The following is a 16,711-nucleotide window of genomic DNA, read 5'->3' on the forward strand; positions in this document are numbered from 1 at the left end:
CAGCCTTGTTTTTCCTTCTTTTCTAATTCTACCACAAAATTTTTTTGTAAATTTTAATTAATTTTGTAATTATTAATTACATGTGTCATTTTAATTTTAATTAAAAATGACGTGCATAATGCCATATCAGGCTTCGCCAGATACGTGAGCTCCTCCGTCTTGGTGAGGACTAAAATCAAACACTTCGAAAGTTTCAAGGACCCGAATGCAACTTTACTCCGACGAGAGACTAAACTCCGTCGACGATATAGTTAGAGAGACCAAAAACATACTTAACCCTAATTATTTTCTTCAGTTGAGAATGAGTTCAACTGCACTGAGGTAGGACCGAGAGGTTACTAACCCTAACCACCGTATTTTCATTATAATCTCGCAAAGTGTTTGAACTTTGAAGTGTTCTTTTTTTGCCTTTTGTACTTGGTTTAAAATTTCACTAGTCATTTAATATTGAGAAAATGGGAGGTGCACTGACAGTGTAAACTTGTTTTACACATGCACCCAATTGATTTCCGCCACATCAGCAATTTATTAATTTACTAATTAAAATTAAAAAGAATTGTACCACTTAGTCCTATGTGGCGTAATGTGATTGGACGTCAATGTAAAACTTCTTTACACTGACGGTGCATATCCATTAATCTCATTAATATTACCCGTCAATCAATTGACTTAACTAGTTTGGTGGTGGTCTTGATCGGAAAACTCACCAGAAAATTTTTCAGGTGGTAGCAAACAGAGGTAGCTGTGGCCAGAACAGGACTCTTAACATGCCAAAAAGAGGACATGGTGGATGATATTAGAAATCAGATCTAGCATGTACATCACAGCCCCATAACCACTGTTGGTTCAACCTAATACTTTCAGACCAACCTTCCCTAACATAGCCCACATGAATATTCATTTCCCCAAGTTTCTAGCCTTAATCCCAAAAAACACATAAGTTTGATCTGTTAAATCCTATGCTTTTCTACCACCATCCTGCATCGTCAACAAAAGCACAGTCACAGAATTACCTGCAAAACTGACTTCAAAAATAGGAGTGTTCTAGATCCATGCTCCATAAATACATCAGTGATATGCTTTATGCGGTTTGATGCAACATCATGTCCAACCTTCAAACAATCAGAGGATAGAGGCATGCGAATAATGGTAGAATCAGATAATGACCATAAGTCATTCTGATCAATGAGCATTGGACTAAATTGATCACCAAATCGTTGTGCCAGATCAGTGCCTGAAACCTCAAAAGCAAGCAAGTCAAAGTCTTGTACTGTATGGAGAAGTAAATATCAAAATTGATTTTAAATTAAAGAAGAAGGAAAATAAATGTATAATTCTGTGCTTCTATTTTATCAAACAAATTTATTTATACTAGGAAAAAACACAAAAACATAAGCTAACATACAAGAAACAGAAGGACACAGCAAAAATATGTTAGTTCAAATAGAAGATATCAATCAATAGCTGAAGGCATTATCTTTTAAACAATCATTAACTAACAACCATAAGAAAACCTCCAAGAATAAAATTACAAAACTTGTATATGAACTTCATGAAAGTCGAAAGCTTAGGAACAATTAGCAACTCAACTAAATAATTGTTACAATAACTAGCTATTCCTTAACTACTCTTTAGATATCATTAACTAGTTGAGTGATTGATTATTCTGAAACTGAATAAATTGGCCAATAATTATTTCAATAAAAAATACCAAGAATTTCTTTTTTGTAAGTACTGAAGAAAGTAAAAGGTTACAAATTTGAGGACTTGAATAAATTTGGACAGAGGTATAGAGAAAGAAAAATATTTCAATGAATTTTTATATTCAGTCTTATCCTTTTTGTTCTGAGTGTAACTGAGCAAACATTGGGCAACCACTTTACTTGTTTTAAGTATATTTGCACAAAAAATCAATGATCTACTATTCTCATAGCTAACAGTCCCTACCATCTGACAGTATAGATTGTATCCCAACATCGACGTACAATCTTTACAGTACAGTAACATAAAGTTGTAAGCAGGAGTTAAGCAAAAAGTGATAAATGAGATTGACAAGGAAATATTAAGAAACTATTTTACATTAATTTAGATGAAGAATACACAGTATACCTATCAAAGAGAACATCTTTCCTGATGGGGCATTACTTGAAGGTGCAGAAAGTACCAAACCACGAGGATCAAACATATAAAAGTAGCCACCTGAAACGACTGAGAGAAGGTCGCATATGGAATAGCAGCCAACCAATCCCAAACCATAGTTAAGTGTGTTGCCACGTAATTTCCATGGAGGAAGGAGCTGGAAATTACTAAATTCCTCTCGACTCAAGCAGGCACCTTCAAAGATCGCTACAAGAGCTGGCCCTTGAAACTCACCTATATAAATAAAAAATACGTCATACTCAGAACAGTTCAGAAAAGTTATAAAAAATAGTCAAACACAGATGGTCATTTCACGACACAAACTGCATAAGCTTACCCTTAGTTTGCAAAATAACTTTAAGTATGTAAGGGTATGTTTGTATGGAAGGTTATCGAGGAAAAAGGAAGGGAGGGCAATTTTTATTTTCAATTAAGAGAATTCTATCATGTTTATGACAATAAATAAAGGATTAGGAAAATATGATTAAACCAATATGTCATTTTACATCAATCATTCTAAAAACAAAGTATCGATGTAAACAATGTTTATTTGAAATGAAAATTTACCCTCCCTTTTCTGTTTGTTAGAGTATGGTTCTGTTGTTCGGTTATGATTAGCTGTTTAGTTAAAGTTAGTTATAGCTGTAGGGTTAGTTAGTGTTGTAACTGCTTTCAAATGTTCTAGCTGTAACGGAAGCTGCTGTTAGTAGCATGTGAATATAAAAACATCAATGTACATTCAGACACCACAAAGAGGTGAGAAATCAGCAATTTCTTTTATAGCTCGACTCTTAAAAAAAAATGTTTTAAATGAAGTGTTGCAGAGGTGTCCAACCAAGAAGAGGTGTCGGCTCAAGTGTCCGAGCCGCAAAAAATATATTTTTTCATTCAGACACCACAAAGAGGTGTCTGACACGTGCATTACGAGTGTTCGTATCGTGTGAGGACACACCATATTTGAGAGTTATTCGTGCTTCATAGCTAGTATCGAACCAAAAAAACTGTACCAAAGCCAACATGAAATATCAAAATCTTACAATTATTTTGAGAGAAATGCTTGAAGTCAAAGACGAAATAAGCACTCAAATAAAAAACTTGAGTTTCACAAATGATGGGTGTAACCAGAGTAAAAGAAGCATCAACCGTGTTAATATCTGCAGTTATGTTTAAAGAGAAATATGACAAGGTTTTTACAAATATAACTAAAATAATTACCTAAATTGTGCTGCAGCAATGACTGGCGAGGATGTTCCCTCTTATCATATATCAGGTGTAACTTCTTGGCTTTACAACAATCAGCCAATTCAAGAAGGTCAAACAACAAAAACTCACTGTTTCCATACAGGGCCAAAAGCTCACTTACTTTATTGTAGCCCATGCATGGCAGATCTTTAGTCATATCTTCACTGACTAAAGATAGGCACCGAACTGACTGTACACCCAGCCTTTCTGCTAAATCATTGCTGATACTTGGATGCACAAAATGTCTGCCAATAAGAGAACTGTTCTCCAGCCAAGGTGCATCATTATATACAAGATCTCCTGCATGCATCAGAACTCCAAAAGTATCAGGAATCCACAAGGGACTATCAAAAGGCTCAAAAAGTGGTTTCTCCAGGCAACACTCTGCTATAGCTTCATGGACACAACGGACAAAATTTAACTGATCTGTTGAAAGTGGAACTCCATTGAGATCATTCTGCAACCTCTGTAATACATGAAGATAGTCTAAAATACCAAAACTCAATCTGACTCCTAATTTTATCATCAAATCTTTATACTCTGACAGTTCAGATGAAACGACATATAAATAAGGAGTAAATTTTACAGGTGAATCAAAGGCTAGTGCATTTGGTGATACAAAATCATCACCAATCCAGACCCATGAAACACCATCCAATCTTGCTTTCAGATCATTGAAGTCATCAGTATTAATATATTCTTGCAATTTTGAATAAAGACAAGGAATTTCCTTTTGCAACTTGACATCAAAATCAGGATCTAGCAATGAATGAGTCTTAAGCTGCTGGTAGGACTTAGATAGTTCAATTAACTGTCTCGACAAAACACCAATATTTGGGCAGTCCATCCACCCAAGTTTAGTTTGTAGATATGTTGTGCCACATTCGCCATCTAATATGAGCATTGATGAAGATACCAACCACATTTGTGATTTAGGCCTCACGACTGTGGGAAGTGCTACTTGTTTACTGGACTTTAACCATGGAAGTCCCCTTACAGCTGGATCCAAAATTACTGGACACCAGGTGATTAGTTTCAATTCCGACCAAAATTCCTCTTCTACCATGTCATTAATCAAGCTACTCATGAATAAATCAACATCATCTATTAGGGAGTTCTCATCTTTAGGAAAGCCATCATATACAACAGCATCATCCATTGTGATGTTGCTCCTGACAGCCAAGGACTGATCATCATTCTCACTTTCTCCATTACTTGAGAGCTTACACGCTAACTTATCTAAAAAAACCAGTAACCCTTTACCATGTTTGGAGGCTTCAGTGTCCCCAGAGTCATGCAACAGGCTGACTGATCTAGCACAATCAAGCAAACCAGTGAATCCAAGAGTTGTCCTAAGACCAAGGCAAACTAAAGTATCCAAAATTTCCGGATCTAAGAATTTGTCGGAAGGAAAGAAAACATCGCCATGCAGCATCTTCTTAAGCTCAGGAACCCGAGGATCATAAAGCCTGCAATGACATTCTAGTCAGCAATCCAAACAATGTCAATTTTTTAAACAAGTAAACTACATAATCATGCAGCTTAAACCTTTAAGGATAAAACATCAACACTGATATCACGCACCTGAAATTCAATGAGCGAATTTACATAAACAACAAAGAGAAAATTACAGATAATGTGTGTTAGAGTACTCATTCTGTTATGATAGTTATTGTTAGAATCTGTTATATTAGCTGTATTATTTCTGTCAGAATCAGTGTTTTATTAGTTGTCTTACTTCCTTATTTAGCATATTACAATTATAGTGTATGAGGGAAATATCCCTTAATCATAGGGATCTGATTGTATAGGTGTTATTGTATTTCCTAAAATAGCTTTCTAGCCTTGTATATATGACTGATGTATTCTCAGCATAGTTCAATGAAATCAATTCATTCTACCCTAATTCTTGAGATGGCATCAGAGCTCTCAAATTCTGGGAGCCGCCTCTGACTGCGCAAATCAAAACCCTAGAGGACAGCCTTCATTGCTGTCAATCATCCTTTTTTAGTACAGCCTTCATTGTTGTTGATCATTCCTTTCAGAATACATCCTCACTGCATTGAGGTTGTTGTACTGCTGTGGCCATGGTGAACCCAGTTGATGAAGTGGTGCAGAAAACTCGGGAAGAACTGCAGAACATCAACACTGCCTACCGATTGAATGGGAAGAATTACTTGAAATGGTCCCAGCTTGTTGGCAGAACTTTGAAAGGTAAAGGGAAAGCTAACCACTTGACTGGTGATGCCCCTAAAGAAGGAGATCCCAAATTTACAAAATGGGACGAAGAGGACTCTATGATCATGGCATGGCTATGGAACTCAATGATCCCAGAAATCCCTGATACTTGCATGTTTCTTAATTCTGCAAATGAGATTTGGAAGGCCATGGAGGAGACATACTCCAAAGCTAAAGATGCTGCTCAAATATATGACGTGAAGGTGAAGACTATGGCTGCAAAACAGGGAAACAAGACTGTTACAGAGTACGCCAATCAACTCAAATCACTGTGGATGGAGTTAGATCATTACAGGGTCATAAAAGCCAAGTGCCCAGCAGATTCAGCAATGCTCAAAGAGTATATTGAGCAAGATAGAGTCTATGATTTCTTGGTTGGGCTTAACTCTGATTTTGATCAAGTGAGAGCCCAGATCCTCGAAAAAGAAAAAGTTCCAGGAATTAATGAAGTAGTAGCTATGGTCAGAAGTGAAGAAAGCAGAAGGGGAGTAATGCTAGAAACCCCAACTGTGGAAAATTCAGCCATGAAAGCTTCCGGGGTCTCGGCCATGATGGCAGATCAGAAAAAAGGGGGAATAAGCAATATGGAGAAGAAAGGTGAAGGAGTGTGGTGTACCAACTGCAACAGGCCTCGCCACACTCGTGAGAATTGCTGGAAGTTGTATGGAAAGCCACCTAGTAGAGAGTGGGGGCCCCAAAACCGAGATAGGGAGTGGGGAAAAAAAGGAGACAACACAAGAAAGGGAGGACATGCGCACGTAGCTGCTGGAACCAGTGAAGAAAATAAAGGAGGATTGATTCAACTTAACCAGGATGATCTAGAGAAAATGAGATCGCTCCTCAACAAGTTGGATAAACCAACAGGTAGTTGTTCTCTAGCATATTCAGGTACGTTTGGAGAGTTTCCTTTTTCTTTTGGACTTAATGCCTCAGATAAACAATATAACCAATATTGGATACTGGACTCTGGGGCTACTGACCACATGACACCCCTACCTAAACATTTCTCCTCTTACACCCCTTGCCCTAGCAATAAGAAAATATCCACAGCAGATGGCACTCTGATGACTGCAGCAGGTCAAGGAGAAGTTGAAATAAGCCCATCCAAAACCCTTAAAAATGTCCTTCATATCCCTAAACTATCCGTCAGTCTGATTTCCATAAAAAAACTCATAAAAGACCTATCATGTATTGTTGTTTTTTATGACGATGCTTGTATGCTGCAGGACAAGCACTCGGGGAGGACGATTGGACATGCTAGAAAATGGAATGGCCTTTATTACTTGGACAGCCCGAATCTGCCACTAGACCTACAAAATAGCAAGTCTTTTTTCTCTGATTCAATAAAGACCAACAAGGAGAAGGTCCTCCTACATCATTGTCGTCTTGGACATCCTTCCTTTAGAGTCATAAAATTGTTATTCCCTTCCCTTTTTTAGCAAATTAGATGTGGAGAGTCTTCATTGTGAAGTGTGTGAGCTTGCTAAGCACAAGCGTGTACCTTTTCCAGTTAGTAATAATATGAGCACTTTCCCCTTCTATTTAATTCATACTAATGTGTGGGGTCCCTCAAATGTCCCAAATGTTTCTGGTGCCCGTTGGTTCCTTACCTTTATAGATGATTGTACTCGGGTCACATGGGTTTTCTTACTAAAACAAAAGTCCGAAGTCAGCTCTGTGGTCCAACATTTTTTCTCCATGGTAAAAAATCAGTTTGGTGTTAGCATTAAGAGGATCAGATCCGATAATGCCAAAGATTACTTTAATCATGAGCTTATTTCCTTTTGTCAAAAGGAAGGTATCATTCATGAATCATCTTGTGTCAAAACACCTCAACAAAATGGGATTGCTGAGAGGAAAAATGGGCACCTATTAGACCAAACTCGGGCTCTTCTTTTTCAACATAAGGTTCCTAAAAGGTTTTGGGGGGAGGCTGTTCTCACTGCATGTTATTTAATTAATAGACTACCTTCTAGTATTCTAGCCTCAAAAAGTCCTATGGAGGTTCTGTCCTCTTTCTATCCTAATGTGTCCACATCCAATCAACTTGTTCCAAAAATATTTGGGTGTGTATCTTTTATCCATGTCCACAGTGGTGATAGAGGTAAACTTGATCCTAAAGCCTTATATTAGAGTAATATAGTTACTGCTATGTTAGTGTTACTGTTTAGTGTTATTAGGTAAATGCTGACTGTGTTCTGTTCAGTTAGTTATGCCTAGCTGGCAGGTTTGTTAGAGAGTTAGTTACATGCTTAGCTGTCAAAGCTTAGCTGTCAAGGTTAGTTAGAGTTAGCTTCTTCTGCAAGCTAACAAATCTCATAGTATAAATACTGTAATCTCTCTTGTATTCATCATCTTTTCAATCAATGAAATTCAGTTGAAGATTTTCAACATGGTATCAAGAGCTGAGTACGATCCTTGAAGATCTCTCTCTCTAGATTTTCGTTTTTCTTCTTTCTTCTTCAATCACCATGGCTGATGAAGGTCATGCACAAGAAACTGCAGTTCCTGTTCCAGTTGCGGTTCTTCAACCACAATTGGCCTCTTCTTCTCTGGTTCACAAGCTTGTTCTGAAGCTTGATGATTCCAATTTTCTCTCATGGAAGCAGCACGTTGAAGGCATCGTTAGAACTCATCGATTGCAGAATTTTCTTGTTCATCCTGATATTCCTCCTCGATTTCTCAGTGAGGAGGATCGCGTGAATGCAGTAGAGAATCCTGCATATCAGGTATGGGATCAACAGGATTCTGCTTTGTTCACCTGGCTTCTCTCGTCTCTGTCTTCATCAGTGCTTCCAACTGTTGTCAACTGCACTCAGTCCTGGCAGATCTGGGAAGCTGTGCTTGATTTCTTTCAAGCACAATCGCTTGCACAATCGACGCAGTTGCGATCGGAATTGAGATCCATAACCAAGGGATCAAAGACTGCGTCTGAGTTCCTCAAGCGAATCAAGGCCATCGTCAATGCTCTGATCTCGATCGGAGATCCTGTATCGTTTCGCGAGCACCTTGAAGCGATTTTTGATGGTCTTCCCGATGAATATAGTCATCTCATGACTATCATCTACAGTCGCGAGTTCCCTTGCACGATCTCGCAAGCTGAAGCTATGGTTATCGCGCATGAAGCGCGTCTTGAGCGTTCTCGCACGCGTCAGTTGAGTGCGAATCCTCCGTCAGCGCTCCTTTCTCAAGCTGCGCCACCGGCGACGCAACCTGCACCGGCGTCGTCGTCTTCTTCATCAACGTCGTCGCCGGCGACCTCTGAGGCTAACTATGCTTCATGTTCCTCTGAAAACACCTACGATGATCGTTCCTATGATAATCGCGGCAGTTATGGTGGTTCTCGTGGTGGTTATGGTGGTCGCAATGGCAGTAACAACTCTCGCGGTGGAAGAGGAGGAAATCGAAGTGTTCAATGCCAGATTTGCAAGAAGTATGGGCATGATGCTAGTGTTTGCTATCATCGCGGTTCATCATCTGGTTCTACTGGTTCTACTGGCATGTTTGGCATGCAGCCAACTGGTTTTGGTATGCCACTACCTATGCATTCTCAGATGATGCCTCAGTTTGGATTCTCTCCCTTTTGTGGTGTTCCACAGTTTGGTGTACCTTCTCAGTTTGGTACATCACAGTATGGAGGCTTTCCAAACATGTTTGGTCAATTTCCTCAAGGTTTAGGCATGGGAAATTTTGCTCAGCAGTTTGGTTTCCAACCATCTGGAGGTTCACAGTGGAACTCTTCTCAGTTTTCTGGTGGATCAAGACCTGGAAATCCTCCAGTTAGAGCTCCACAGGCTATGCTTACTGGACCTACTTCATCTACTACTGGTTCTCACACTCCTGCTGCAGCGAATCTTAGCTCATGGTTTCCAGATTCTGGAGCTACACATCATGTTACCAATGATGCCTCAGTTGTTTCTGACAGTGTTTCCCTAAATGGTAATGATCATATCTACATGGGAAATGGACAAGGTTTGCCTATTATTTCTGTTGGACATGCCTCTTTTCCATCTCCTTATCATAAACACACCACACTCACTATGAATAATTTGCTTCTAGTTCCTAACATCACAAAGAACTTAGTTAGTGTAAGCAAGTTTGCTCGAGATAATCATGTCTTTTTTGAGTTTCACTCATCCTATTGTGTTGTCAAATGTCAGGAAACTTCTAGGGTTTTGCTCAAAGGAACTGTTGGTCCTGATGGTTTATACAATTTTGAAGGGATGCATGTTCCAACCCTTCCTCCAGCTTCATCTGTTTCATCTACATCTGTTTCACCAGTAGCTGCTCCATCTGTCTTCTCTGTTTCAGTTCCTTTGTCAAATGTATCTAGTGCTAGTTCATCTTCAAGTGTACCTAGTGCTAGTTCATTTTCTCTTGTGTCTTCTGTTAATAATGTAGATCCTACTGCCTATGATTTGTGGCATTGTAGGCTAGGTCATCCTCATCATGAGGCTTTACATTCTGCTTTGTCCAAATGTAATATATCCTTGTCTAATAAAGCAAAATTTTCTAAATGTTCAGCTTGTTGTGTAGCAAAGTCTCACAAGTTACCCTCTTCCTCTTCTACTACTGTTTATGCTACACCTTTAGAGCTTGTTTTTGCTGACTTATGGGGCCCTTCCTCCATTGAGTCTTCTTGTGGTTACTCTTACTTTTTAACTTGTGTTGATGCTTACTCTCGTTTCACATGGATTTATCCACTTAGGCACAAATCTGAAACTTCCTCTGTTTTTCTTCAGTTCCAAGCTATGGTAGAGTTAAGATTTAATCTGAAAATTAAGGCTGTCCAAACAGATAATGGCACTGAATTTAAACCTTTACAATCTCATTTTGCTAAGCTTGGCATAGTACATAGATTGACTTGCCCCTACACACACCATCAAAATGGTAGTGTTGAAAGGAAGCATCGCCATATCATAGAAACTGGCCTTTCATTACTTGCCTTTGCTAAAATGCCTTCTCAATATTGGGATCATGCATTCCTGGCTGCAGTTTTTCTTATTAATCGTCTTCCTACTACTGTTTTGGCCAATGAGAGTCCTTATTTCAAGTTGTTCAAGACTCTTCCTGATTACAAGATACTTAGGGTGTTTGGTTGTGCTTGTTACCCTCACTTAAGGCCTTATACACACTCTAAGCTGTCACTCAGGTCCAAGGAATGTGTGTTTGTTGGTTACTCATCATCTCATCAAGGGTACAAATGCATGGATGGTGATGGTAGGATTTTTGTGTCAAGGGATGTTATTTTTGATGAAGTTAAATTCCCCTATCCTACCCTGTTTTCCTCTGCTGGGTCTGATTCATCTGCACATGGAATCACTTCAGAAATTCCTGTTTTAGCTTCTCAAGTTCCTGTTCAGCACCAGCAGCCCTTTCAAGGTCAAGACTCGGTTGCAGCCTCTTCTTCTGGGAATTCTTCTCAGGCTGAAGCTTCTGTTCAGCAACAATCTCCACCTACACCAGCAGCTACTGCCACTGAAGTAGCTTCAACTGGTTCTTCCTCTTCTGCTCCTCTTCCTCAGCCAGTGGGAAATACTCACCCTATGCAGACAAGAGCTAAATCTGGCATAGTCATGCCCAGATTATTTCCAACTTTACTGCTTACTCAAGCTGAACCAGCTACCACCAAGCAAGCACTCAAAGATCCTAAGTGGTTAGCTGCAATGAAGGCTGAATATGATGCATTGCTTGCTAACAATACATGGACATTGGTTCCACTTCCCAGGGATAGGAAGCCAATTGGTTGTAAATGGGTTTTTAGGGTGAAGGAAAATGCAGATGGCACCATCAATAGGTATAAGGCCAGACTTGTGGCCAAAGGTTACCATCAAGTCAAGGGGTTTGATTATTCAGAAACCTTTTCCCCTGTGGTGAAGCCTATAACTATTAGGCTCATTCTTTCCCTGGCCATTACTAAGAGGTGGCATATTCATCAACTTGATGTGAATAATGCCTTTTTAAATGGAGCTCTTCAAGAGGAGGTATACATGCAGCAACCAAGTGGATTTCAGCATGAAGACAAATCTCTTGTTTGCAGACTTAACAAAGCTCTTTATGGCCTTAAACAGGCCCCAAGAGCTTGGTTTGACAGATTGAAGTCAGCCCTTGTGAAGTATGGTTTTAAACCAAGTAGATGTGATCCATCTCTCTTCACTTTCTACACTCCAACTTGCTGCATCTACATACTAGTCTATGTAGATGATATTATCATTACAGGCAATTCCTTGCCTCTGGTTCAGAAAGTAGTGCAGAACCTCAACTCTGAATTTTCCTTGAAGCAATTAGGCCAACTTGACTACTTTCTTGGTGTTCAGGTGCATCATCTTCAGGACAGGTCCTTGCTTTTGACACAAACTAAATATATAACTGACCTTCTTGAAAGGGCAGAAATGGGAGAGGCCAAGGGGATCTCTACTCCCATGGTTAGTGGAGCAAAACTCAGCAAATATGGAGCAGATTACTTTGCTGACCCAACTCTCTATAGATCAATAGTTGGTGCTCTCCAATATGCAACTTTAACAAGACCTGAGATCAGCTTTGCAGTTAACAAGGTCTGTCAGTTTCTAAGTCAGCCTCTAGAAGAGCATTGGAAGGCTGTTAAAAGAATCCTAAGATACCTTAAGGGTACTCTCTTTCATGGCCTGCACCTCAAGCCTTGTAGTTTGCACACTCCAGTCCCTCTTGTGGCCTTTTGTGATGCAGATTGGGGATCAGATCCTGATGACAGGAGATCCACCTCAGGCTCTTGTGTCTTTTTTGGTCCAAACCTTGTCTCTTGGAGCTCCAAGAAGCAAACCCTGGTGGCTAGATCGAGTACTGAAGCCGAATACAGGAGCCTAGCTAATACCTCTGCTGAACTGTTGTGGGTTCAGTCTCTTTTGCAGGAGTTGCAGATTCCTTTTTCTCCTCCTAGGGTGTTTTGTGATAACATGGGTGCAGTGGCTTTGACTCATAACCCAGTTCTTCACACTCGCACTAAACATATGGAGCTTGACATCTTCTTTGTGAGGGAAAAAGTTCTCAACAAGTCTCTTTTTGTGCATCACATTCCTTCTGTTGATCAGCTGGCAGATTTGTTTACCAAGGCTCTATCACCACTTCGTTTTGAAACTCTTCGTGACAAACTCAATGTGATTGAGAAATCACTTTCTCCCCCACCTTGAGTTTGAGGGGGCCTATTAGAGTAATATAGTTACTGCTATGTTAGTGTTACTGTTTAGTGTTATTAGGTAAATGCTGACTGTGTTCTGTTCAGTTAGTTATGCCTAGCTGGCAGGTTTGTTAGAGAGTTAGTTACATGCTTAGCTGTCAAAGCTTAGCTGTCAAGGTTAGTTAGAGTTAGCTTCTTCTGCAAGCTAACAAATCTCATAGTATAAATACTGTAATCTCTCTTGTATTCATCATCTTTTCAATCAATGAAATTCAGTTGAAGATTTTCAACACCTTAAAATGTGTCTTCATATGATACTCATCCACACAAAAGGGATATAAATGCTATCAACGACCATCCAAAAAATTCTCTGTGTCCAGAGATGTCACCTTTTTTGAGCAAGAAAGTTACTTCCACCAAGATCATCTTCAAGGGGAGAATACAAGAAAGGAAGATGATCTCCTTATGTTCCCTGACTTAAGTTTAGGACCAGAAGTAGGGACTAGAAGTGTAACAACTTCTGAGAAGGGGACAACTTCTGGGAAAGAGGCTCAACCCACTAAGTCCACTCAAGATGGAACTGATGTAAGATTTGGGAAAAAGCTGGTTTATTCAAAGAAGACAAAGGCCATTCCAGAATCTGTCCATGTCCAAGAATCCAACCCAACATTACATGAGGTAACTACCCTTGATCCTTTAATCTCCACTGAATCAACCTCTGATTTCCAAACTGTACAGGAACCCGAATCCAGTTCAGCACCACTCCATGAGGACCTAGATATTCCAATTGCTCTTAGGAAGAAGACTAGGAAATGTACCACCAAGCCACTTTACCCTCTAGTCAATTACATATCCTTTAAAAACTTCTCACCAACCCATAAAGCCTTCCTCACAAGCCTAAACACTACAACCACACCTACCTCCTTATCTGAGGCATTGACTGATAGGAAATGGAAACAAGCCATGGACTTGGAAATGGAGGCATTAGAAAAGAATAGCACCAGGGATTTGGTTGCTCTCCCAAATGGGAAAAAACCAGTAGGATGCAAGTGGGTATATACTATAAAATACAAGGCTAATGGATCCATTGAGAGATATAAAGCAAGGTTAGTAGCAAAGGGATTCACTCAAACTTATGGAGTGGATTACATGGAAACATTTGCTCCAGTTGCAAAAATGAATACAGTTAGGGTGATATTATCTCTAGCTGCTAATTATGGTTGGAACTTGCAACAATTTGATGTTAAAAATGCATTCCTCCATGGAGAACTCGAAGAGGAGATTTACATGGAATTGCCCCCTGGATATGGTGGAAAAACCACTGTCAACACTGTTTGCAAGCTAAAAAAGGCATTGTATGGGCTGAAACAATCACCACGTGCATGGTTTGGAAGGTTTACTAAAGTTATGATAGGTCTGGGCTTCAAACAAAGTCAAGGAGACCATACTTTGTTCATTAAACACTCTAAGTCAGGGGGAGTAACAGTGTTACTGGTTTATGTGGATGACATTATAATGACAGGTGATGATGAGGAGGAGCAACAACTGTTAAGCCAACATCTAGCCAAGGAATTTGAAATTAAGACCTTGGGAAAATTGAAGTATTTTTTGGGAATTGAAGTGGCCCATTCTAAAAAGGGAATCTTCATATCTCAACAAAAATACATCACTGATTTGTTGAAAGAGACTGGTAAGACAGCATGCAAGCCTGCAAGTACACCAATTGATCCAAACCTGAAGTTGGGAAATGCAGAAGAAGATACTGTAGTTGACAAGGAAATGTATCAAAGACTAGTTGGTAGACTGATATATTTATCTCACACTAGACCTGATGTTGCATTCGCTGTGAGTCTAGTCAGCCAATTCATGCACCAACCGAAGGAGGTTCACTTACAGGCTGCACTAAGAATTGTGCAATATTTGAAAGGAACCCCAGGCAGGGGAATTCTGTTTGAACGGAATAGGAGTGTAAGTCTTGAAGCATATACAGATGCAGACTATGCAGGGTCGATTGTGGATAGGAGGTCGACTACAGGATATTGCACTTTCCTTGGAGGGAATCTTGTGACTTGGAAGAGTAAAAAACAAACTGTGGTGGCTAGATCCAGTGCTGAAGCAGAGTTCAGGGCAATGGCACAAGGGATATGTGAACTACTGTGGCTGAAGATCATCTTGGAAGACTTGAGAATAAAGTTGGATGAACCAATGAGACTTTATTGTGATAACAAATCTGCTATTAGCATAGCTCATAACCCAGTGCAGCATGATAGAACCAAACATATTAAAGTTGACAGACATTTTATCAAAGAAAAATTAGACAGTGGCCTGATCTGCACTCCATATGTCTCCTCACAAGACAACCTTGCAGATATTCTAACGAAGGGGCTGAATAGCAACAGCTTTGAGAAGTTTGTTTCCAAGCTGGGAATGGAGAATACCTATTCACCAGCTTGAGGGGGAGTGTTAGAATCTGTTATATTAGCTGTATTATTTCTGTCAGAATCAGTGTTTTATTAGTTGTCTTACTTCCTTATTTAGCATATTACAATTATAGTGTATGAGGGAAATATCTCTTAATCATAGGGATCTGATTGTATAGGTGTTATTGGATTTCCTAAAATAGCTTTCTAGCCTTGTATATATGACTGATGTATTCTCAGCATAGTTCAATGAAATCAATTCATTCTACCCTAATTCTTGAGAGTTATGTTATAATTAATTAATTTGTAGTTAGTTTCTGTTATGTGTTAGCACTAGCTAGCATTTGTGCTTTAGGCGGTTATGTTGTTTTCCAGCTCTAAATATAAGAGTTTCACTTGGATGATTCAGTTAGCTTTATCAATATACAAGATTCAGTTACATTTCTTTCTTTTCCAAAATACTGTTTTCTAATATGGTATCAGAGCAAGTTTTCGATCCTCTTCCATGGCTTCTGTCTCAAATCCCTTTGTCGCTGCAACGAATCAAGGTGTTTCTTCTTCACCAGTTTCGTTTTCTCATACTATTGGTTTCAAACTTGATGAAATGAAACCAATTCTTTCTCCTGGCATCAACAAGTTGAAGAAGTGATTTGAACTCACAAACTTCAACGATTCATTGTCAGTTCTGAGATTCCTCCTCGGTTTTTGACTGAGGAAGATCGTGTGAGTGCTACGGTGAATCCTCTCTTTTCAGATAAGGAGCAACAGTATTCAGCCTTGTTCACATCGCTTCTTTCTTCTTTGTCTGATTCTGTTCTTCCTTCATTGCACTCAATTGTGGCAGTTATGGGAGAAATCAACAATTTCTTCCATGCGCACAATCAAGCTCAATATTCTCAGCTTCGTTCTAAATTCAAGACTATCTCGAAGGGACCAAAATTGATTTCAGAATACTTGAAGCGGATAAAGACTATTGTCAACACTATTTTTTCGATTGCAGGTTCAGTGCCCTATAGCGATCATCTTGGAGTGATTTTTGACAGTCTTCCAGAGGAATGTAGTTCTCTTCAGCCGATTATCTACAATTGTGAGAATCATTGTTTTATTCCAAAATTAAAGCAATGCTTATCGCGCATGATGCAAGGCTTGAACGTATGCGTCATGTCAAGCAACCAATTATCCCAAGAACTTAAGTTATTGGGTACGGGCCACATGAATGGTTTTATATTATATTTTAACACGTAAGAAGCAGATTGGTGATGCCTCTGTGAATCTTGCTCATGCACCGCCTTCAACAGAGAATTTTGCTGCTTCTTATCTGCAGAATCAGCCAAATTTGAGTTCTCAGTCATCGCATTCATGCTCCACACCGCATTCTGCTAACCAATCCTATGATGGACGTGGTGATTTTCGCGGCCGTGGTGATTTTCCCGGCAGGTCCAGCGGTAACCCTAAGCTTACAGCATGGGTGTGTGTGTCCTTTATCATATATACACTTTGTACACTAGTTAATCTACCG

At 39.5% G+C, this 16,711-nt stretch overlaps 1 protein-coding gene across 2 annotated transcripts in view; it reads right to left on the reverse strand.

Moving 5' to 3' along the window:
• The window catches only part of LOC130737482 (uncharacterized), a 43,924-nt gene that overhangs the window by 18,605 nt on the left and 8,608 nt on the right, over positions 1–16,711 (reverse strand). For both annotated transcript variants that reach the window (XM_057589264.1, XM_057589265.1), the window contains 3 exons: positions 3,355–4,850; positions 2,110–2,373; positions 1,014–1,234 (listed from right to left, as the gene is read on the reverse strand). In XM_057589264.1, coding sequence (XP_057445247.1) covers positions 1,014–1,234; positions 2,110–2,373; positions 3,355–4,850 — 1,981 coding nt within the window. The remainder of the gene's footprint in view (positions 1–1,013; positions 1,235–2,109; positions 2,374–3,354; positions 4,851–16,711) is intronic.

This window comes from Lotus japonicus, chromosome 2, assembly GCF_012489685.1.
Source record: "Lotus japonicus ecotype B-129 chromosome 2, LjGifu_v1.2".
In the NCBI taxonomy this organism is placed as follows: domain Eukaryota; kingdom Viridiplantae; phylum Streptophyta; class Magnoliopsida; order Fabales; family Fabaceae; genus Lotus; species Lotus japonicus.